Consider the following 25,978-nt stretch of genomic DNA (forward strand, 5'->3'; position numbering starts at 1 on the left):
AACTGAAAAAACGTCTCCCATCTCCAATACTAAGGGCAGACTATTGTTTTCAGTATTTGAGGTGACACTCCTTAATAAATTTAGCGTGCTCTTTAAAGGTGTTCACGAAAAACTAAGCTAAAGAAAGAGAAAGTAATAGAATAACAGCAGTCAAGCGTACAAGCAGGAGGTCTGCTAATAATTTTGTTTCATATCGTACTGATTATTTCTTCGTTACCCTTGTCTTGGCAATATCAGACTACTTACGACCGTTTTCTTTGGTGACGATTTGCAGTTCCTGTGCTCTGCTGCATTCTTTCCAGTGTCAGCAACATCGTTCAACAATTGTTTAAACGTTTAAGGAGGAAATTCAATTTTTGACCCTTGTTGACTCCAAAGCGTCCATTAACAATTGCTATAAGCGAGCTTCAGGATTTACTAGTATATATTTTAAGGAAGAATGATTAACAAGGTATTTTGTATATGATCATTATGAAATGTTCGCATTTTGATATGCGAGTAGTTTTTTATTAAGGAATAGCTTCATTGTGTTATCAGTGCGAGAATATTGTATTCTCGTCCAGAAGGAAGGATGCCGCTAACCCATTTGACGCTGATGGGGGCTATCTTAGTTCTCACCAGATTTTCCATCCATGAGAACAGAACAACGCTCATGTTGCTGTGCGGAAGACGTATATTTGAATGGACATTTAGTTAGAGTTTAGATTTTCCAAAGAGATGTTCTGTTGACTTAATCGAAGGCCTTGGTTTTTGCTCTTACAGACCGGCATTTGGGTCTGAAACCGCACTGTGTCTCAAGCAGCTGTTCTACTAGTGGCAGTTGACGACTTGTAATATTCTCTCTAGCCAGAACCTTATTAACGATGGAAAATAATGATATAACACAGTAGCTATGATATTGTGTTTTGTCGTGTGTATATGACTAATTATTACAGGACCACCCTCTTTTAGAAATTCGGCCGGAATACCCTCGAGACCAGAGCCTTTGTTATTCTTTAATATTTTTTTGGATAGATGGCAATTCACTTAGCTGATATAAAATGGATTCTTAGCATTATTCTAGAGAACACATTGCCAGCTACGTGTGACCTTTCATTAAGAAGTCCCTCAAAGTTCTACAATGTTTGATAGATATGCTGTCTTTCATTTCCTTCCCTAGATCTAGACCTTAGACTTTGTGTCAAAATAGCAAAATACACAGCTTTCGTCAAAAAAGGCTCTCGAGTTGTTGGTTTGTTTCAGGTATTGCAAGTTCCTGTGCCTTTGCCATCCACCCAAATTGATTTGTATAGTTGGCTTTCTTCTTTGGATTTCTCTCTTGGCTGCTTGGTATTATTGCTTTTACAGTTGGAGTTGTTTTACCAAGCGTTGAAACTTTCACGTTATGTATGTATTAAACGTTGCTTCTGTTGGCAAAGTCCATGGTCTCTCTCGCAAGCTGATAAGTTACAGCACAGACCCGTGCTGCCCGATATCTTCGGGCCACTCATTTGGTAAGTTGTTATTGAAATGGGGATTCTATAAGATTCTATTCTTGGGATCTTATAAGTTTGATTAGACTTCCCTAGCTCCTAGACTCTAGCTTGAATTAATGTAATTGATTCTCACTAAACCCTTCTTAAGTCATTGTCAACAAAGATATTGGGGGCGATTACGGATTTATACAGGATGTCAAAATCGGAAAGACACGTTAATAATAATTTTAAGGACACTTTAAATGAATATTTTTAGCTTTCTTATTTCAACCCCTTAGAAGAGGTAGATGATTAGAATCATAAATGGGAATGGGGGTCAAGTGGCACATCGTGTAAAGGGCGTTCAATTCTCTCTTCAGTGGTATCCTAGTTTGGTGGTTTCCTATCATCGCGTTTCTAAGTTGCAGAAACAATTATTAAACTTGGCTGTATTAATAGTTTGGTTTTCAGGATAGTGTTTTTCACAAAAACTATTGCATTGGGTCTCCTTGTAGAACAAATGATCAGAAAAGTAGGTTACACTAATAAAATCGTTAAATCACAGGAAGAAAAACTAGTAAAGAGAATTGATTTTCCATTTATTAATTATTTTACTTCGACCAAAATAACTTTTTATTGGCGAAAGAGAAATTTCTACAATAAAATACAGGGGATCTACTTACGCAATATTTTATAAGTTGCTGAAAATGTTGTCCATTTTCCCATGATAGTACAGACCATCTATCACTAACTTTCGAGCCGAAAAATTAATTTTTTGGGGATATTGCGTGTCATTCTCGAAAAATATGCGGGTTTTCATAATTTCAATATCGACAGTTTTGTTTGTTAAAATTGCCATTTAGAAAAAATGAACATTTATCGCTGAAGCAGATATTCGGAAGAATATTAGGTATGGTATTGACTTGATGACTCATGAATTCACAAAACTCTTTTCAAAATTCTTTTATCAAAATCATCGTCATAGAGTTCTTGAAGTATCGGCTTTTTGTATGGATGGAATTTATGCATTTTCAGTGCCTTTCTTACTGTCTCGTGTGGTATTCCCGTCGGTCTGCTACTGTCCGCAAGGAGCTGGTAAGCTCTACAGCAAATAATTCTAAAACCACAAGTTGAGCTGCTTCATTCATTACTCGTGGGTTGTTTTCTATTAATCACCGAACCAGTTTGAGAGAACTTTGTCACCAAATCCAGGACATATTTGTGACTTACTTCACGATTTCGATTTCTTTCTTTAAAAAATTAATGCCGTTCTTCGTGTGCACTTTTCAACCTCTCCATAAATTCAGTTCTTTTTTGAAGAGAATAAACCATTCTCACACTTTATGCGTTTAATAAAACTTATCACTGAACAGTCCAACAAGCAAAATCGAATTAACAATAATATCCGTTTTGGCTATATCTTTCAAATTGCTTGCTATGTTTGGTTAAAAAAATTACTTATTTCTCGACCTAATACAATAGTTTTTGTGTACACAACAGTAACCTAAATACTAAAATCTCAATGAAGGCAAGTTTAATTGTTTCTGCCGCTTTAAAACACGATTATTCGGAAACCTCTAGACAAAAAGCAACAAAGTAGGATACCACTGAAAAGAAAACTATACGCGCTTTAAAATGATGTGCTACTTGACCCCCATTCCCATTTAAGATTCTAAGGGTGACATCTACCCCACCTAGGGGGTTTAAGTAATAAAGTCTAAAAATATTCATTTACAACTGGAACAAAGATATTGGGGGTGGGAAGTTTTCAAATTGACACCCGATATGTTGAGATTATATATAGAGTTGCCGGAAGTGTCATTCTGTGTCATTTCGACTGCGTGCAGGCTACATTTCCTTGGTAAACTAAATGCTAATATCTCGTCGTTGGCTGTACAGGAATGTTTTCTCCTACTCATGGGGAATATTTATATGGCACCTGCGAGAGTCGACTATCATGGCTTCGTGTCCCAAATGATACGCAGAGAGGAATAGCAGCGCTCAAATACTTCTACATCTGTAAAGAACGAAAGAAGTTTCAGTGATAGACCAGGCTTTTCTGTTTTGGCCAATATAGGCTGTGTTAAAATGCGGACAGAATGTTTTAAATTGTGTACCGCAACACAATCGTCTTAATCTGCTTGAAGAGCAAAGCCGCCATTAAGGCTATTGAAGCCAAAAAAGCTAGAGTGCTTTTTTGCGATGGAGGGGCAAAATCTTTGAAAGACACCATGTGGCCTATGCCACAACATAGCATCGGATTTTTACTAACTAAAAACCTCCCCTAGGGGACCAAAGTAAATTCCGTTTTGGAACTACTGGATGTATTTCTTCAAGAACATCTCTTGTAAATATGCAGATTTTCTTCCAGATCGCTGGAGAAGCAAGAATTTTTGCTACTGTTGTGTCGGGGTCTAGTGTACCAGTTGTTTCTTCTGCAATTTTTCTTCGTTCTGCCCACCTAGGGTTGAACAATGTATGTTCAGCCATTCCTCTGTTTGACTTAAGTTAAAGCGTTTAACGTCTTTAACTGAGTTTCCTTTCTACCCAAGGTTTTATGTTGGGTATTAGCCTCTTTGTCCAACCTGCTGTGCCATGATTATACTCTTCTTGCTACTAGGAACTAATGTCCTAGTGGTCCCCTTTTGGCCCCTCGCGGTCCACTAGGGTCCCCTTTTTTGGCTTCGCGATTTTGAGGCTAATATTTTTCTGCATTCTTCGCGTGGTCGGTACGTTCTTCGCATTGGGCGGCTTAAGTTATTTAAGGGCTTGTTGGCTTTTTTAGCAACAATTATGATATGTTTACCAAAATGAGATTTCTATCCAGATGGATGCCTGAGAACTTCCAGACATTCAGTGATTGTGTCATTTACAGTCACAGAATACCTGCTTTGTACAAAGCAGGTCATCTCGTGAGAGATACTACTAGTTTATAAAATCTAATAATGCTTTATTTTAAGCGAAACATAAAAATATTTTGAAACCGAGACTTACTGTTTTTATTTTGTCTCTACTTACGTGTAGGTCTCTTTAAGATAATAGACGAGTTTTTTCAGCTTTAAAGGTGGAGAGATGAATTTGCTGGTCACAATACGATACCCTTGCCCTATATATCACTATTGACTTCTTCAACAGTTTTCTTCCAAACACCCTTTTTTACATCTCCTATAGCCCTCTTTAATCCATTTCAAGGGTCATATTGACCTCGTGTCGTGTAATATCTAAGGGACCTGCTTTGACTTCCACATTAGTGTATACATTTTCTGACCCGTCCAGATGGATGAGCTCATTTATTTCTTCGAAGGTGTCTGCGCTACTTAGCTTTGTTTCTATATCATTAGTTTAGTGTTCATGATATAGTTCATATTCTTGTAAGGTTTGTTCGACATGCAAGCGTGCTTCGCTTTATTTAAGATAGAACTTTCGTCAGTTTGGCTCTCTCAAGCCAACTTCTTATACTCCCCGTCTTGAGTTGGTTAATGATCTCACGATCTTCATCACAGAGTGCTTAATTTCCTTTTTCATGTTTGTATGATTTTGAACAGCCATTATCATTTTATCTGCTTGCGTTAATTAAGCTCTGGATGTTTTTCTCGCCATCCCGTCATTTGTCGCCGTTGACTTTGTTAGAGTATATTCTCTATGTTTTCCGTCTTTGCTCCTTTGTTGTATAGTCATTTTCGAATCGGCCTTCAAATACAGTAGTGCCCTTGGAGTACGAGAGTGATCTGGTCCTTGAGGGAGTTCTTGTGATCGAGTCTCGCCTTTTAAAGGAGTCTATAGTGCCTGCTGGGTTCTGAATCATCTTTTCATCTGAAGCGGTTCATTGCTCCCTCCGAATCCGTGGGGCAGTCTGACAGGCGATCAGAGAGGCACCCTGCTGAGGTACTATGTTTTCATGTTTCGCTATTTTCATTTAAAATTTAATTCTAGTAATGAGAAAGCGGACTTTTTTACTTGACCAGGACACGCAACACTGCCAGTAGGTCTCTAACCTACCATCGACATAGCCAAATCTATAACTGGCGCGTCACTACAAGTCTGCTCAATAGCAAGACCCTCCGGAAAAGACGGCTGAAGTACTTGGCTAAGACACAGAGCCCTCTGATACTACCTTATCAGATCATTACTGCGCCTAAATAGACGCGAAATCTGCCTAGCGATGTCTCTTTTGTCACTAGCAGTTAAGGTGCCATCCCACACCCTAGATATTTCTAACAACCAGTAGCTCATGGTGTTTGGAGAAGAAAGAACATGTCATTAGAAAGTGCCTAGCCCTCACTCACGCTAGGTTCAAATAGCTAGAAAACCAGTCTATGCCAGATTAGCACCCAGGGACTTAAATATTTCAAGCCAAAGTGCCTCATTGGATTTTCCAAAGCTATTGACCTTTATAGCATCCCCATTGACTGTCCATTATCGTTAAATTCAATTCAATAAGGTTTCTCCTGATATAAAACCAGTTTCTTTTTTTAAATATAAAAATACATTTTGTGCGAAAATATTCATGTCGCTAACATAAAGTAACATAACCAGTTGCCACGTGATTTATTTTTATTAAGCACATTTTTATGACTGAGAAGCTAAGTACTATACATTTTCCTAGCAATAAAGATAATTGCTTATACTTGCTTTACGTGAACATTATTCAAGCTGCTAGGCTTGTACTAAAAATAAATATATTGTAACTTTTTGTATAAAAATGTGAAACAATAGCACCGATTAGATTAAACTGTTTTTTTTGCCGCTAAAGAATTCTGTTGTTAATTTGGATAATTTAATTTAAGAACGATCGGTCAATCATCACACAGCGGATTTTTACTGCTCAGATTTATCTGTTTATCTGATAAGATCGCTTCACTTATATATAGCGTCCTCTCTTTAATCCATTGGCTGAAACATACAAAACTTGCCTTATTTTTTGTTCGTTTCTTCGTTTTTGTGTTTATTGAACTTTTAAGGTTGATTTTTTTTTTCAAAAAAATATTGGATAAGTTGATTTTATCTGAAAACCTTATATTCCAATTTTGTTATTCTTCAACTTTCCAGATATATACTGATACCTCTATCCTATAAACCACTTCAATGGCACTTCTTGAAGAGATGGCTGCAAATACCAGAAAGAAATTGGCTTTAAATACAAAAAAATGGCTTCAAATGCCTGAAATAAACGAGAAAAAGAAGAGATTATTGACAAATTTAAATAAACATGTCATCCAAAATAACTCAATCACGTATAAAAATAATATCACGGGTACTACTAATTTTGGCATTATATGGCAATAACGCTATCGTGTTCAGCCACGAGGCGTCACGAGTTCTCCCGACTTGTGACTTATTTAAAACATGTCTAATTCATTAGTAGAATTGCTTGTTGTCTCTTTTTATGACAATGCAGATTAAACTTGTCTGATAAGGATACTAGTCAATAATGGTGAAATAGTACAATATGTCGCCAAAATGACTATGATAAATATGATATAGGGCAAATGACAAGGCAATAATTAACTTCAGTAAAACTGTCAAATATCGAGAAGGATAAGTAAAGATCCTTTCAAAGTAAGATGAACCTAAAATATCTGAAGGAAATACGATGGATAAAAAAAAACTTCCATTCTACAAAATTCTTTCATCTAACGATTGATTGCAGCGCAACTCCTTGTGGTCAAGGAAAATTCTATTTTCTTATCAGATTTTATGTAAATTATCTAGTTGTCTGTCCATTAAGATATCTTGACATGTTATCCAGCTCACAATGGAATTATCGTCGGCCTGAAAAGAGCGAATAACTGGAACGTTACAATAAACCTACAGCGTTTCTGATGAGAACAGGACTACGGCAATTTACACAAATGTCTTTTGTGCTTTGCTTTGATGACAACGACTGAAAGACAAGGCTGGCATAGTTAGAAGACATTTAATTAATTTTGACAATATTGCTCAGCCACATCGAGTTCAGTGAAAATAGGTTGATGTCTCTGACTATTTAAAATCTATTCAAAAATTAGAGAAGAAAGCGTAACTTTATCAGTTTTTATGTATTAAATCCTGATGTTTTAGCAAAGTTAATTTGTGTGTCAACAATGTTAAATCGGTCGACATCATATGGGAGGAAAGTTCTTATCCCTCAAAAATATTAGATAAAATAAATACATCTAAAACCTAATCAAAATATGAAGAAACTATTGGAGAACTGAGAGCAGTAAACGTTCCTTAAAACTTACTCATAAATATATCGCAGAGTATAGATACGAATGATAAATTCAATTTGAATTAAGTTTTTATTAACACTTTTTTGAGTTTGATCAGAAAAATAAATACGCCGATTTCCAATTCTCTTACTTTCCAGGTATCAGTGATATGAGCACTCTGTCCCCAGGATTTTTTTTTAATATTGTTTAAACTATCATATAGAAAATATTTAGATAACCCTTAGGTTAGTTAAGTACTAAATTACCCTTAAGACCATAACTTCAAAGACGCTTGAAGACATCGATTCAAATATCAGAAAAACTTTGAAAATGCCTTTAAATTCCCAACGGTCTGAAATATTTAGACTAGAAACTTTCAACTTTATTATGGATTGAAATAACAGATTATAAATATGCCAACTCAAAATAGTAACCGAATCAACGGTTATAACTTTGTATGCAATATATATGACAACTTCTTCTTCTTCTCCTTCGTGTGCCATGCAAGTTATTGTGAAGGCGTCCGTCATATGCTTTTGTTAATTGCAGCATTTTAAAGTTCTTAAAAACTACTTATCCTCATCCATTGTCTAATATTCCGCAACCACGAAAGCTTCCTTCTTCCTATTCCTGTCTTTCCTCCTTTGATCTAATAACCTGAAGGATAAGGCGCTGGATTCATAGTTCCTTCTCTTCTCACCATATATCCTCAGTATGAGACTATTCTACGTTTTCAAAAAGGTCACGATCTTCTATTTGTGCTCTTCGAATAACTTTCTTATGTGGTCTACTTATGATATTTTCAGCATTCTTCTCAGACACCACATCTCAAATGCTCCTAATTTATGTATTGAACTTGCTTTTAATGTCCAGTGTAGAGGGCACCGTACAAATTAAATAACCAAACATAACATTTTAGAGTTCTGTATCTTATTGTCCTATGGTTGGAACCTTGTGTGATGCTCAAATTACGAGACAGTTTTACCACTAACCAAAAATCTTTATTTTTACTCTCGACACGTGATTCGCTAACGATGTTAGCATCTTCGGGAGAAGATTAAAACTGAGATCTTGCCTTTAAATTAAGTGTGACTTAATGAGTTTTGGTTAGTGGTAAAACTGTCTCGTAATTCTGTATCTTAGTTTAAAGGTTAGATTATTATTTGTGACGAATTTTTTGAATTTAAGGAAGGTTGCTCTTGATTGTTCTATTCTACATCTAATCTATTATTCTGGGTTATCTGATTTGTGGAATATTAGTCTTACTCACGACCATAAACCCCGTTTTTTTTACATTAATTCTCAGGCTTGATCTTGTGGTTGTTTCATTTACGTGGCTTAATAATTCCTGAAGATCGTTTGCATTATTCGCGATTATTACAGTAACATCTGCATATCTGATTTTATTGATATGTATCCCGTTCACTGTAACACCTATAGGGTTCTCTAAAACCGACTCAAAAACACACTTTCCAAGTAGAGATTGAACAACATTGGTGATAAACCGCAGCCTTGTCTTACACTCTTTTTTATATCGAACTACTCAGCTGTTGACTTCATCGATTCTGGATCTGGTTCATTTCTGTTCCTTCGATATCTGCTTTCTGGTTCCCGTATAGATTACAATCGAGGACCTCAAGGTACGATATTAGGAGGTCACGTTTTACATTGTCGAATGCGTTCTCATAATCGATGGAAGACCTGAAAACATCATTTCTTTGGTTCTGACAATTGGCAAATATATGGCAACAACGCTTTCATATTCACCCGAGACGTCACGAGTTTTCTCAACCTGTGGCTTATTCGTGAATTATAAGGAGTAAAAAAAAAGTAATAGAATCGCTTGTTGTCTCTTTTTATGTCAATGCTTGTCTGACAAGGACAAGCCATCATTCTATTAGCACTTCTCTTCTCTAGAACTGCAGTATAAGGATTCTATCCGACGTTGAATTAAGAAGGCGCAGACAGGAGTCCACTCGACTTATTAGCTGCACACTTGAAATAAAGAAAAAATAAATAAAAATTGCAAATAATGCAATAAAAAATGTTGTAAAAAAACTATTTAATAAAAATGATTAAATTTATGAGACAAGTGATTAATTGGACGATTAAACGGATTTCGCCGGAAGATTTTCCGTAAGTGCAGATATAACTTTTTTAATACCTTTTTCATTTGAGTAAATGGTTATACTTAAATCTTAATGGCCTATGACATCATTTTGTTTGATATTTCAGTACTTTTATTAAATTGCTTTTGGGCGATTAAAGTATGAAATAGAAAATGGGTTTTTGTTAACGATAACATTAAGCCAACACTTAGTTTATTATACGGACACTTATACTTTTTAACAGAAGTAACAAATTAAAAAAAAAAATTTTAATTAATTTTGGTTTAATGTATAACTAGAACGAGCCACGTGCTAGCAAGGGCATGTCAATCATGTTCTCATAAGCACATTTTATTTAATTTATGATATGTGATATAGATTTGACATAAAATCGTTATTAGGCATGGACGTATTCCTCTTACATTAAATGACCTTACTATGAGGAAAATTTAAAACACATGAGCATACATCGGAAAGGCGATTCACTATAATTCACTCGGTGCTGACATACACGACTAGCCAATTTATTTCTTGAGTGCCAAAATAATGTATTAATATGCCACCGGAAAAAGTGAGAACGGCAATACATCTACTTATGACCTAGATTTGTTATTGCTAAATAATACATTGATTTCCGCACCCAAAATCTGAGTTGGCCAGGCCTGTATATGCGTTTTTTAATTAAGATTGTGTTAATCAAGAAAATTTCCTTAACTTCAAACAATTAGACCCTTTGAATGGCTGATCTTAATGACGATTTTCGCAAACTGTGTTGCGCTGGCTGTGTACACTCCGTTTCCTAATGGCGATTCCAATACCACAAATGCATACTTGGTAAGTAATTGTCAGTTTTATTGCTTTATTAAATTACATCTAGCAAAATGATACGTGAGTCTTGTTTTGGATAACTGGTATACTGGAAAAAGGCCTAAGCTCGAAGGTGACCTCATTGGTGCTCGTTAGGTTTAGTGGTAGAGAACGATTAGTTATAAAGGAGAACACCAGAAGATCCTGGTGACATGAAAAGTAGGCATCGATCAGCTTAGATATCAACCGGCCCGCCACATCCTGTCAAAGGACTATCTTTAAGGACAGCTCTTAGTTAGTTGGATGATGGCGTATCCGAGCCGGTTTGGCTGGTGGTTAATAGAATACTTAAGGCGCAATCCAAATTGGCCTATTGGGGCCCAAGACCTTCGTCTTGTGCGATGGTGGATAAAAAAGGAGGATCACTATTTCTATCACTTATGATAAGGCGGGCAGGAAAAGAGGCAAGCAATTTTCCAGGACTGTAGGAAAGATGAAGGGCAGCGCTAGTGACTTTTCATACTTTCTGGCAGGTGAAAGTGGGGGCGGGACTACAGTGATAATTTGGCACTGTCTTGATAAGATTTTGGATGAGTACACACGGTTATTGAGCTATAGGCTAAAATGATGGAGCTACTAGGCATTCCTGAAGGTGAAGCTTGAAGGTCATGCCCTCGTTTGTGTTAATTAAAGGGAATTTTCCTTCTAAGGAGTCATGGAGAGCTTCTTCCATACGCTGAAAATCTGAGGTTTAGTTCTAGCTAGCTCGAAGGTAGAGCAGAAGCTTTTTAATGCCTTTTATCTAGTAATGGGCGAGGGAGAAGAGTTCATCGTTCCATTAGTTCCTAAGAGACATAGATAGACATGTATATATATATATATACATATATATATTGGAGATACTAATGTTGCTATCTGTTGCCTCTTCTTTCGTTCTCAACAAATAACAATTATTGCATCATTGGACGTTAAGCCTAATGAACTCGATGCCGGAGCCATTTCATTATTTTCTTTTGGTTGGATGGACTTAATTACTAAAAGTGACATATAATTTAATATTAATTCGGTAATTAGTTCTGCAAAGTGTATTGTTTACGATAAAATTGCTTACAGTGCAGTTATGTACCGCATTCATATGCAGTGATGTGAACTTCCGCCCTTAAAATTCTCGACCCTTCCCGCGTGAAATATTTATAGAGGATAAGCGATTTATTGCTTGTTGCCTGCATTAAATTTAAACTGGCGATAAATGCGATGTTTAAACAGTTTATTTCTATCATATTCACGTTTTTTTTGTTTTATATATTATTTCATGCTATTGCCTAAAGTAAGCAATTTAGGCACCGTTATATTTAAAAAATTACGTTTTATAATAAATTATTTGTTACTGATAACCTAATAGACGTTTAATAACCCATTTACGTGAATAAAGTATAATTCTGGATTATAAATTATTCTTAGTGAAATGCTCATGATGATTGAACAACTCTTTAAAGTTTTACATGTAAAAGTCTGAAATTAAATATTGATATAAGTACTTGAACTATTACTATTATACTCAAATAGTAATTTAAATAAGTATAAAGACTGACTTTCTGGTGTATTCCCCAAGTAAGGGAAGCAGTTAAAGTAAGAATAGTACTTCATCAGACCTGGTTATGCTTGTTCGGGGTAAGGGTATATAAGGTTCAGAGAATCCAGAAAACCAAAACAAGAGTAATGATTCCTAAGGAATATTGCACCACCCTCACTATTTCAGCTCCCCTTACTGCTGAACAATCCAGGATCGCCTCTCTTTTAGTTACTTGACTATCCGCGTTAAATTTTTACTTTAAAGTTTATTTTATCATTTAAATTTAAAGAAAATATAATTTTTATGTTTTTTTGTGACAATCATAAAGTAGTTTTTTTTTTTAATAATTTTGCTGGTCTAATATAACTTAAAGAGAGAAAAAACAACTTCATGATATATTACGTTGAAAATAGGCATTCTTTTTTCTTCCAACCATTCATTTTTCCGGAATAATTAACTATATGGGAATTTTCAACCTCGCCCCTAATTCTCGCACAATATGGCAACAACGCTAGCACGATTAGCTACGAGTCGCCACGAACCCACCCGATTCCTGACCTGCGCGTTTAAATGTTTGCCTAAGAAGTTTGGTGATAGATCTGAGCGTACATCGAGATTGCGATATATTAAGGGCAAAAGTATATGCTGTTCATGGTCTTAACTTAGTGATGATTTTTATTTTTTAAGTTTTTGAGATTTTCAACATATATAGATAATTTTGCTTTAAATCCTTGTAAATGCTCGCATACAAAATATTGACAATTCTTCCTTTCTAAGTAGGTAGGTCTGATTTATTATTGATTCGAATTCAAACTGTTTGTCCCTCTGGATGGTAAACAATGACGAAATGCTGCCGGGTATTGATTTAATAGCTCCTATCAATCAGATCAAAAATCAGATTAGTGAATGTATATTTAAAAGCTTTTTTAATAAAAGGGGTTTATCAATGCTCTCTTAATATTAAAAAAATACTGTTTTGAAAAGCTACTTTTGGTTTTAATATTTGTGTATAAGCATATTAGTATTCTAAAGTTGCAACCTTGAACGTTATTGTAAATCAACGACTTGTTTATACGATTGCAGTTAAATACATTTCGCCATATAATTACCAATCTACTTTGTTCTTAACAGACGACGTGCGCAATAAGTTATTCCATATAACAATATAATTTGAAGCAAACCTACCTCCTTACATAACATAACACAAATTAAGAAAGTTTTTAACGTTATTGTCAAACGTCGTAACGTAATTTCGTCACGAAAGTTTTGGCGAGCTGCCAAATTTAATTTTCCAAATATTTTTAAAAAACGTACATAAAAGAGTATTCATATATTCTACTAAGCCATGTACTACCCAACCTTGTAACATGATAGTATAGCAGACCAATAACTTCACAATTTTGTCATTCGATCAATATAAAAAAAAGGCGACTACACTATCGAAGTTTGTTTCGTAACGTCGTCATAAATATGTTCACGAATAAAGTAATCCTACATTCTGAAGTCATACCTTCTTGTAACATAACATCAAAGCAAGTCGACGACTTGATTTCTTCCCTAGGTAGAGGGCGACACAATTATTTAATTATGTCACTGGAGACTACTAGTGGACTGTACTTATTTACTTTTTATGTTCATCGAAGGACCACAGCTTATATGGCGCTGAACCAATTAACCTAATAAATAAAACAAACTTTTACATTACAAAATGTGCTCATTTATTAGACTCAAATATAGGAAAATAGAAGAATTATTCATTAAGGCAGTTGTAAACTATGGATTGTCTTTACTGTCTTTCTATATACTTAATTTAACCTTATTTACGCTCACATTTGCTGTTTAACAGGTAACTTAACTCACGTCTTACTAACTAGTAACAATGGTGCTTATACTCTAATCACATTGGGTTAAGTACTTTAACTTATTGCATCAACACACGACGACCGGACATAACTAGCGACAATAATACAGGTAGTTTTTAACTGGTTTCAGAGTATAAGAGTATTTACGGACCTTCATTAGGTCACGAAAGGTGTAAAGAGAGAAAAAATCCATTTTGGGTATTGGGGGTAATAGGGAAAACTCTGTGAGCAACTTGTCACTGCGAATGCGACTACGACTCGCGATTCAACTCCCACACTACTTCTCGGCGACAGTATCTCAATTTGACCGTGACAGTACCTGAGGAACTGTAGCAACTAAACTTTGACCGTGTGACTTTTTACCAGCTTGTTTTACTTAGTGGGTGTAAAAATGTTCAAAAAGTGCATCTTTTATCAACAAGGGATGTGAAAAAGTGCTTAAGACCTTGATTGCTTTATGACCTGTGGGAACCTCCTATCAATGATGTCCTTAAAATTGTGAACGAAACAAGAATAAATATGTCCTCATGACAGTAAAGGGTGTTGTTGGGTGATTTTCCAAGATGACCGGTATACAAAAAAAACCACTACACTATCGAACTTTGTTCCGTAACATCATCGCGAATGTTTTAGCGATCTGCCAAATTTCTTTCGGCGAATATTTTCCAAAAGTCGTTTTATCTAGCATATTATGCCTAAACCTGAAACCCAACCTCGTATAAGAATAACATGCACTGTAAAAAATGGCATTGTATTTTTTACTACAATGTTGCGCCGACCTTTTTTTTTACAAATTGTAGCAAATTTTATGTTACTTGTAGCAAGAAATCCTATGGGCATATCAAAGTAAATCTGACAGTATTCTAAACTCGTCAAGTGGTAAATAGCCCAATAGTGAGTCGCATATTTTGCTACAATGAAATCAGAAAATGTGTGAAAGTAGTTGAGAGAGTTATTCCTTTTAATATACTAATAAGAGTAATAGTCTACTCTTAGTCCTTGTCCAGAATTGATTAACTATTTTTAGAAAAAGTTTCAAAAATAGTAATTTTTTATTCTGACAACCTTTTGTGACGGTTTTCTTAACAACATATATGTTTTAATTCTCACTACACGTGCAAGATCTTACAATTTTTAAGAAACAGGCTGCGTTATTATTCGATACATATTTTTCTCAAAAAATTTACTGGTAAAAATGATGTTTTATCACAAATCTTTTTAAACGGGCTCTTTAGATATTGCGATTAAAAAAGGCTAATGAGATTTCTTGAAATTTGATTTTACCGGTTTAATTAAGCCTTTCAATCGGTCAAATTAATTTTAATAGATTCCGTTGCCAAACGGGAGGTCGCTACCAAATCTGTCACAGAAATTTCTACCGGTTTGTATGCAACCACTAATTTTTTATATTTTTGTGTTTTGTGGTTATGTGGTTCCCGTTCTCGTGACTTTTGACCGCATAAGCCCCTCGTGGATTTTTTAAAAAAATGTTTTTAATTCGTAGGGTTTCTTTAGGGTTCTACTTACGTTTGGTTTATTATTTTTATCTATAGTGTTTAGTTTTTAAGTAGTTTATCTTGTTCTAGAGCTCCATTTTGGCCCCAATTTAGGTTATTTAGGTTATATTATTATAAATCCCTGTAGTTCTAATTTTCTAGAATTTGTATACTTGCTTGCTTTGACTGTCAGTATTCTCCTAAAATTATTGGTCTCTTTCGGCAAAAACAATGAAGATAATTCTAAATATTTCGAAACTGTTCCATCGGGTTTTAAAAAGGACGCGCTTCGTGACAATTCATTCAGTTTTTAATTATTTAGTTAGTTTTTTCCTTGGAAACAATTAAACGACAGTCAAGGCGAGTTAGGTTACTGTTTTTGACGTTGACAATAAAAGTGTGTTCCCGAATTTCGTTACAATATGTTTAAGTATTATTATTTCTTTAGAATTAGATTTTTTAAACATTTGATCTAATTTTATTTTTCATTCTCAAATTTAGTATAAAATATTTTCTTTACTTATGTATGTTGTTACTTATGTACGTGCTAGTATTTTTTTAGTATTAGTATTTTTTTTGTAAAAAGATTTGGTCCAACATACAGCGTGGCCCATTTTGATGATTGGGATGAAACTATAGCAGATAGAAAAACAGTCACATGAGCATAAAGTTATGCAGAGATACTATAGAAAATTTTAGGTTTTCAAGATAACTTGGAAAAAAATGAGAATCGTTATGAACTAAACTTTTTTAAAACGTATCCTTATCAACAATTTTTGTTTTATTATTATTTCGCTGGAATCTGTAAATTACTGATAAAGTTAATTAAAACTTGATTGATTTATCCATACATTTTAAACATTTCTATGGTTTTTAAAATCAATACGTTTCATCATCTTCAAAATGGCCTACAGCGTATAGTCCAATTAAATGTACCTTATATAAACAGTAATATTTATTATCAATAAGACGTTTCATTTGTATGTACCTCTTAAACTCATCATTTATGCAACCCTATTTTAGCTAAAGAAATTTTACTCATTGAGCTTACAATATTGCCTAAAAGTTTCCTAGAAGAATACCCATAGTTTATACACTTGTATAGGTATGCCAAATTTAAGACATTTCAATTATAATTTTATAAAGATTGTTTTAATCATTTGTTACCGTCTCTATTTGTACCTTTTTTATAAAGAAAATTGCTCCAATTGTAGCATTTATTCTTACACATTTTTTTCAGTGTGGCAAACCTAGAGCTTGGAGAACAATAAGTCTTCAAACTTTTGAGAACATTTCCATTCGCTTAATCTAAAAATCTGGTGACAGTATGTCAAACTTCATACTATATGTCGCGAATGGTTTTGATTTAGCTAACTTTTAAAAAAATAGGCGACCGCACTGTCGAACATCGCCAAATTTTGTCGAAAAGGGTTTTTGTTAAACATATTCTGGCATTATATTCAATAAAATATTCGACATCCGCGTTCAAATATACAACCCAACTCATATTGTAGCAATATGGTAAACCTAGCGCTTGTACGATTTTTTCATTTGAAAGGTGACGGCACTGTCAAACTTACTTCTAAAAACCTTTGGCGAGCCGCCAAACGGCTTTGCTCATATCCATCAAAAAATTCCAAGGCCGAATTCTGGTGTACAATCCAATTTTATAATATAACATCATCGTAAATCTACAGCTTGAACCAGTTTTCATCCGAATAGCCTCAAATGATGATGACAGTACTGTTAAACCTCATATTGTAACATGTCATGAATGTTCTGGCGAGCTGCCAAATTGCTTTTTCCAAATATTTTAGAGTATTCTTTGATCCTCACAAGTAAAGGAAACATATGCATCGACATTTTCTAAAGCCAAATCGAGTCGTGTAACGCAATTTTGTAATGTAAGTCTTCATTGGAATAGTCTAACAAGAAGGTATAGGCGCCGCGCCGCCTAACATAGTTATTTTGGACACCTGTCAAAACTCCTGCTTTTTACTATGTTACAACTAGCTATTTATATTGTTCGTTAGTTTCAAGCAGGTTGTTTGACTGGTGACCAAAATAAAGCAGACTATAATAATTGTACTCTGAAAGTTTGTACTGCATTGTCGCGATGCTTAAGCAAGGCGCCAAAATGCTTGCTAAACCAATTTCGTAACATAATATTATCCGAATCTAGCAGATTAAATTATTCCAAAGACGTGCCCAAACGTGAAACTGATTTTCGTAACTCAACATTCGCGTTGTTTGGGGAGACTGCATTGTCGAATATTATACCGCATTTGTCACTGACATAACAAGTCTAGAGCTCATACTGTTTTTGTACTCGAGTGATCTGAAAACTGCATTGCTGAACCTGAAGTAACATCATTGCGAATATTTTGGCGGGTCGCCAAATTTCCTAATTAATACGCTTTAATTTGCAGCCATGGTGTTCGTTCGTTCTTCAATTCGGTTTGTAATTTAAGAATTAACTAGCAAAATGTTCGAGTTTTCGTCCAGATGCTGAACACTAGCGCGTGTCATTACCCTAACATTCATGGCTCGCTAGTTCACTGATAATTACTGCAGGCTTACCGCGAGTGTTGTGGTATAGGACTGTTGACGCTTGCATCTATTTGTATAATAACCCAATAATCCAAATAAATTAAGCAGACATTTAAAGTCAGTGATAATAGATATAACTTTTGCTGATTCATTCCGTTGCTTTGCACGCCGTACTAGTTGTTTATTAATTATCGCTATATTTCAAACCCAGAATTTAAGTCTCTTTAAACGGAAAATACATTTTATGAAAGTTTGCATTTTACAGTTATTAGAAATATTATGGTTGAGGAGATTATGTCGAAGGATTAAGGGTTGACGCTCTTCAAAATTAAATTTCTTAGCGAAACAGACGTTAATTCTATATTGAGTGACGGGGAGAATTATGTTTTGCAAAATAATATAAGGAAAAATTTTACTGCGGAGGATGATATTCATCACTTTATTGCAATAGCGATTAAATATTAAACCTTAGCGTAGTTTTCCATGCCTAAGGCGTGCGGGCCAACTTTGTCTCTAATTATCCAGGAACGCTAAAAGAATACAGAAATTGCCTGGAAGAATTCATTAAACTAATACGTTATTTCAAAGAGGTCGTAGCTAACAAAGTGACATTTTTGAATTTTCGAAATGCCGTTATTTCTACAAATTTTAATTTGTCTAATCCTAATGGTGTGTTATCTATCCTGCTCGTTTCTAACACCTACCTGGAGAAAATAAGAATTTGCTTTAATTGCGTGGAAAAACCAATAAGATATACCCGTAACTGCCTGAAAACGAAGATTCTCTAGTTGCCTCGAAAGACTAAATGAGTATCTTTATTGCAGTCACCTGTCAATTAGAAAACTGATAAGCCTAACTGCCTGGACGAAAGACAGAATAACTCCATATGAGTTGGGATGTTCAATAATGTTGAAAAGCCAACGACATTATTAATAAGCAAGCAAAAACTGCCCATCTAAACGATAAATTAAGAGTCTAATGGCTGAAGGATGCTAAGGAGTCAAAGAGGAGCGTTGCGGTGTTTGACGGCTGACAGAATCAGATTTATAAAAGGAAATTGATGAGAATCCAAGAATGTGGCCGAGAAATTGAAAAAAAGAAACTGGTAAAATTAAGAGCTTTAGAACGTAAAAAAACTTCGTAACAAAATAACTCTCTAGGAAAAAATTAAAAAAGTTACCCCCAACTGCTAGAAGATTTAAGAAATTACCACAGCTTCCTAGAAAAATGCAGAATTACTGTTTTTCTAAAATTACAGTTTTGGAAAAAATGAAGCAGTCCCATGCTGAAAATAATTACAAAAAGCCTTCATTTCCCTGGGAAGAATACTTGTAACGTCATAACTAATCGATAAAAAAAAGTGGCAGAGAAAGTGTAGACAAAGACAAGGACCAAAACGAAGATAAAGGCAAAGATAAATACAAAGACGGGAAATAGAACGAAGATTAAAGTACTTAAAATACCAAACACAGCAAGAGATTTAGGAAATATATAAAATAAATTAATTAAAAAAAATAATTTTACCTTCGCGTTTTATTAATAAAAACTAAATGATTGCTCGTATATTAAAAGTATATTAACTGGAAAGTACGCCAAAGGTTCAAGGATTCCGCAAAAACTCAATCGATCTTTTGAAAACTGTTTCTCCTATTTATTTTAACTTAATAAAAGATTTAGTAGAAGAAACTTTTTTATCTTTCTTGAATGAATAAATATAATTTATATGCAATAAATATATTTTCCGAATAAAAAAAATATATACCAGCTTTATTTTAACATTTATCTAATTAAACTCATTAAGAATTGCAGCAATTAAATTTATTACATTCATCTTCAGTCCAAGCCTTCTTTCTAGTAGCTTATAGAAGAATATGTATTATATACAGGCCAGGATCAGTGGGACTCGCCGTTTTTCTACGCCCAAGAAAATTAAGAGGGAAAGAAAAGAGCAGCATTTATTAGACCCTACTTATGATCCACATTGGAACAGATCATGCGCCAGAATCAGACATGCGCGCTTAAGCTTCGCGCAGGTTCCATATAAAAGCGTTCCACTAATGAAGAAATTCAGTTTCAGTCGACGCACTGATGGAGGATTATGATAATTTGTTAGAGATCATGTAGTTTTAATAGTAACATCCAGAAACAATTTTTTAAATATGTCTAATGCAATTTTTTTTCTTTCAGGAAAAAATTGAGTACGTTTTCCTGGTAATTTTTACAGCAGAATGTATAATGAAAATCATAGCGTATGGATTTTTGATGCATCCAGGGGCGTATTTAAGAAACGGTTGGAATTTATTAGATTTTACAATTGTAGTTATAGGGTAAGTGACATTTTATATGCACCTCCTTAATCATGACCATAAATAATACTTTATTCGTATATGTTTTTATATATATATTTTTTGATTTCAGTACAATAAGTACGGCTCTTTCGTTTCTTACTAGAGATAGTTTCGACGTAAAAGCTTTAAGGGCATTTCGAGTCCTGCGTCCTCTAAGACTGGTGTCTGGTGTTCCCAGTAAGTATACAAACATTAACTGCATATTTGTTATTTTTCTACTTATTGAGTGAGATGAAAAAAACCTTAATTTCCATGTACCAAGAGTATTAACGGCTAGATCTGAGATAATTAGTAGAGTCGATCCGACGACGCCTTAGGTTTTTATGATTGTTAAGGCTACTGCTGTCCTTGTTTTATTAAATAGGACTCCAGGCATTTCCAGACCGGAGAGGAGAGCTTGAAAGACTCTCAGCATTGTCTATCTCTTTACATAGATAGTCTACAGCTTCTGGAAGGACGTTTAACCTTCCAGAATCTTTAGGGTTAAACATCCTACTATCTCTTCTCTCTGCCCTATTTTTGACAAGAGATATATGCGACGTGTATATTTTATGATAGAAAATAGGTATGGTGGAATACAGCATTGCAGATTACAGATAGCTCTTCTCCCCTTTCATCTAAATGGTTCTTTTAGGCTGAATTTCAGATAAGAGTTCTTGTTTTTGATGTTCTTCATGAGGTTCCTCACTTTCTTCTTAGTGGTGCTAGTTTTCGGTTGGACTTCTGCTGTGTTCACATGCTTTCATTAAGGAACTTATTACTATGGTTCCAAGATAAGGCAAAACATACTATTTAATTAAAAACATCATGACAGGCCTTTAAAGAAAACCATAATCAGTTCAAAAAATTGAGGTTTACCATTGGCCAGAGGCCTTGCATGACCAGGAACTTTCTAAAATGTTTAGTTTAAAAGCAAATATTGTGACAAGTAATCAGGAATTTATATGTATATGGCGGAAACTTTAAATTTATTGCAATCATCCCACTATAGTTGCTTTTTCAAGTTGCCATTACTGGTGGTTTTTCCCGCTCTCGGTTTCGTCACCTTTAAAGATGATAGTTTATTTTTATTTGTGAGTTTGTGACATTAAAAGTTTAATGAGAAAATGGCATAGGTTAGTGAAAAATGTAAAAATATATAAAAGTAAGTGAGATGCCCTGCAACTGTATGTGAAATTATTCTTTAAAAGTTTTTTTTTAACGCAATTCTCTATCGCTTCTTTGTGTGATGTTATTTTAAAAGCACACTCTATAAAAACAACGCAGGATCCATCATAAAATACGAAATACGATGTGAAAGAGATACGAAACATAGAGCCTTCGGTCCGTGACAGTGTGATCGAAAATTTTAATAAGCAAATAATGTCATGTGCGATCTGTTGAGTGACATTATCTTTTACGTGTAATTGTACGACGAATCAATAATGCATTCCTATTTGTTGCAGGGAGACATGCATTTTGAGCGGCCACGACAAATTTTCACAACTAAATTAGATTTGTTTGGTTTCAGCTTCATTAGTTGTGACTATGATATAAATGATATTGAGTACATCACCTCAAAGGACGTTGTTGCCAAAACTTCTTTTTTCGAGATCCTCTATGAAGAGTACTGTCACCACCTTTTTGCTAACTTCCCAGTTTTCCCGATTATCTAGTAGGCTTATTCTAAGAGGCCCTCCTTTCCAGGTTTTGGGTCAATTACGAACTCGAAATAATTCGAGCAGAGTATCGCTTCTGTAAATGTATACTAATTGTTTTTTAGCGAAAATCTTCTGGACCTAGCACAGTCTGGGGTACTTTCTAGTTCCTCAGAATATTTTCTCCATGATACCCTTATTGCTTTTCTGATCTAGTCTGTCCAGAATGTTCTACATAGATGTCTCCTTGACCTTTTCAAGGTTGTTGTAATGAGTTCCTTATGGCTCCTGGGTAGTTTGTGATTGTGTCTATCAGTTTCTCCATAGTATATTTATTTAGTAATATATATATATTACACAGTAGTATATTTATTTAAATAGTGAAATAATACCGAATAAAAAAATAACTAATACAATATTATGTACTTTTTCAGGTCTGCAAGTTGTGTTAAATTCAATTCTTCGCGCCATGGTGCCTTTATTACATATTGCACTTTTGGTTTTATTCGTTATCATTATTTACGCTATCATCGGATTAGAACTGTTTTCTGGGCAAATGCACAAAACATGTTATAAAAAGACGGGTTAGTCCATTAATCCAGTTAGAATTAAAACTCGTTACTGTATTTTTACGATGGTTTTAGGGGAACAAATGGAAGAACCTCATCCGTGTGGTGATGGTTTTAATTGCACAATCGAAATGTCATCAGACTATATTTGTGATGATGGTAAATTGCAGGACGGTGTAGAATGGGATGGTCCGAATTATGGTATAACGAATTTTGATAACTTTGGCTTAGCCATGTTAACAGTCTTTCAGTGTATAACTTTAGAAGGTTGGACGGATGTACTTTATAATGTAAGTAGGTAGTAAATATAATATTTAAAATACATTTTCACTATTCGTTGATTTGATATTCACGAAGTATTGTCTAGTGAGTATGATGCGCCGATTCACTTATCTATGCGGCGTTTCCTTTGATGTTCGTCAAAGGAAATGCCGCTCTTTCATTAAAGCATTAAATCAGAAGAACGAAGCGACAAAGTAATGAGGGTGACAATTCGGTCTCAGATCTCATTCATGAATTAGTTTATTGGTCAAAGCAATATTTCATGCATTGTAGAGATGGAATGGAACGATGATTTTATGATGAATTTCCATGCAACATCGAAGCAAAGTGAATCGCATAGTGTGTAGGATGTAATATATAGGTTCATCAATGCTCGTTTTAAACAAAGTGAAGCACCGAGTAGAATCATCGCATAATGAGAAGCCGTCTTAGGAAATGATATATTGGAGCTTTTAAATTTTACCGTTCATTTCACGCGCGCAATAGTTAAAGCTACTACAGTCTGAAAGATTCAATATCGCTGGTAAAACTGTAAGTATTGCTTAGATATTTCAATCTAGCACACATGAGTGCTGGGTACTCTCCCATGACATGGTCAGCAGTTTTTTCCTCTTCCCAATATCAATGGAATACCTGTTATCTGCAATATCTATGGTGTAGAGATGGCGTTTTAAATGCAAGTGACCAGACAAAAAAAGCCCTGTCACTAATTGGATTTCGCATCTCTGTAGCAGCAGTAGTTGTAATACAGGCAGAGGGTATAGAGAGTATAGTTGTAATACAGAACCTGGGGTATGTGTGCGTCAGCTTCTCTTGTGCCAAGAGCTGCGGTCTAACTCCTGTGTATCTTGCTGTTAAGCACACTTTTTAATGTCTCAACAGCTACACATTTGGCTATACCAGTTATCGAGGGTTACTAAATGTTCGTGCATCGTAGTCTAGCAACGAATTTCACTTGGCCGTTACCAGCATTACCTGAGTGACCAGTCACCCAAATAAGCTAACCACACTAAAGCTGCTTCACTAGTTCTTTTAATACCTTTCAACACTTCACTTCAAGCTTAAAGCTCATCTTTTCAGCGTCATGTACAGCGAATACTTTAGCTTAGAAAACAGTAGCATGCCCCCCGGGTGTATTTGAGGCCCACGATCCACCGCCTCCCTGTCTGAAATATAAACAACAAAGCCATAAGTTACCTCCGTTGCTGAAGTTAGAGATAAGACTGACACTAAAAAGAGGAAGCTTTAACAATATTATAATCAATCCGAACCGCTTCACCACAATGAGTACGAGAAAGATATTGATTATTTCCATCACTGATTGGCGATCAGCATGTTTTCTTTGGAAATGAGTGGAAAAGTTTTGATATCATCGACCAATGTGTGGTTTGAGAGATCTCTGAGGACTGCCTGTGCACTCTGTTTACCTCGTCCGCATCTTAGACGCCATTAGACCGAACTGACGAATACCAATGACTGAGATTTTGTTTCTAGTACAGCACCTTTATAATGTAAATACAATAACGAACATAAAATTAGAATTGCGAATAAAGCAGAGTTTAGACAGAAAAGCTTCACCAGTAAAAGTACGGCGATCAACATATATCCCTTGGAAATTAGTGGAAACGTTTTGATATCATTGCTCAATATGCGGTTTGAGAGATCCCTGAGGACGTTTTGTGCACTCTGCCTGTCTCGTCTGCACGTTAAGATGCCATTAGACGAAACCAACGATTTCCAGTTAACGACATAATGTTTCTGATACAGCACCTTTATACAACCATATAATACCAAAGTAAATACAATGACGAACCCAATATTAATTGCGAATAAAGTAGAGTTTAGACACAAAAGCCTCACCAGTAAAATCAATCGTTGCCGATCGGCATCTATCTTTTGGAGATTAGTGTAAACGTTTTGATATCGTTGATCAATGTGTGGTTTAAGAGATCCCTGAGGACGGTCTCTGCACAGTGGTTCTTTCGTCTACATGTAAAGATGCCCTTGCGAAGGCGAACTTTGTGTTTTGTTTAATAACTTAAGTTAAGACTATAATTTAAGTTAAGACTATGCCTCCCTTAGAAGTCTTGCAATGAAACTAAGTTATCATAATTTCTCTGACTCGACCAATAAACTAGAATCATATATTTCTGGCAGATCCCAAGTATTCACTATCAGGAATCAGTATTGAATTTATTTTATAATAGTGACCTTAAAAGCAGTAATCCCAGTGCTGCTCTAATTCTCTTCGCAGATAACCAACAGTAATAAAAACCTGCATCTTCGCTCACCTCCAGGATGTGAGTCTATAGGAGTACTAAAGTTGCAGAGAGGTTTTACTTAATCTCATTTACGTCGCGTTTTTTTGCTTCGGAGAAAGGCTATATGGATTCTTCAGAATGTAGAGCACATATTCCCAAGTTTAATAAAACCCTTCCTCGCCACTATACGAAACAGTTTCATGTTTAGGTTAGTGGTGGGGAAGTTCACACCATATACTGACTTTTGCATTTATCTATCTATCCACAGTCATATTATCTGTATTTAATTTTCTTCTTTATTTTTTAGATACAAGATGCTTTAGGTCGAGAATGGCAATGGTCTTACTTTGTCTCAATGGTGATATTAGGCGCATTTTTCGTTATGAATTTAATTCTTGGTGTCCTCAGCGGTGAATTCTCTAAAGAAAGAGAAAAGGCAAAGGCACGCGGTGATTTCCATAAACTAAGAGAAAAACAGCAACTAGAGGAAGATCTTAGAGGTTATTTAGACTGGATAACACAAGCTGAGGACATCGAGCCTGAGGGAGAGGACCATCAAAGTCAAGATCAAAGAAATAATATAACCAATGAAATGGCTTCAACAGATCAGTTAGGGGATGAGGAAGTCCAGCATGATTCTTGGGGTTCTAAAAAGAAAAAAGAGTTGGATAGAATCAATCGACGAATGCGTAGAGCATGTAGAAAAGCTGTAAAATCGCAGACTTTTTATTGGTTGATTATAGTTTTGGTTTTTTTAAATACGGGTGTTTTGGCTACAGAACACTACGAACAACCGAATTGGCTCGACGATTTTCAAGGTATTATTTAAGAAGAATATAA

General features: G+C 35.0%; 1 protein-coding gene across 2 annotated transcripts in view; it reads left to right on the top strand.

The window, feature by feature from the left end:
- Positions 1–25,978, top strand: part of LOC126748207 (muscle calcium channel subunit alpha-1) — a 120,256-nt gene that overhangs the window by 51,041 nt on the left and 43,237 nt on the right. For both annotated transcript variants that reach the window (XM_050457281.1, XM_050457282.1), the window contains exons 3-8: positions 10,482–10,587; positions 20,229–20,368; positions 20,460–20,566; positions 22,461–22,610; positions 22,671–22,885; positions 25,446–25,956. In XM_050457281.1, the coding sequence (XP_050313238.1) occupies positions 10,482–10,587; positions 20,229–20,368; positions 20,460–20,566; positions 22,461–22,610; positions 22,671–22,885; positions 25,446–25,956 (1,229 nt within the window). The remainder of the gene's footprint in view (positions 1–10,481; positions 10,588–20,228; positions 20,369–20,459; positions 20,567–22,460; positions 22,611–22,670; positions 22,886–25,445; positions 25,957–25,978) is intronic.

This window comes from Anthonomus grandis, chromosome 22, assembly GCF_022605725.1.
Source record: "Anthonomus grandis grandis chromosome 22, icAntGran1.3, whole genome shotgun sequence".
In the NCBI taxonomy this organism is placed as follows: domain Eukaryota; kingdom Metazoa; phylum Arthropoda; class Insecta; order Coleoptera; family Curculionidae; genus Anthonomus; species Anthonomus grandis.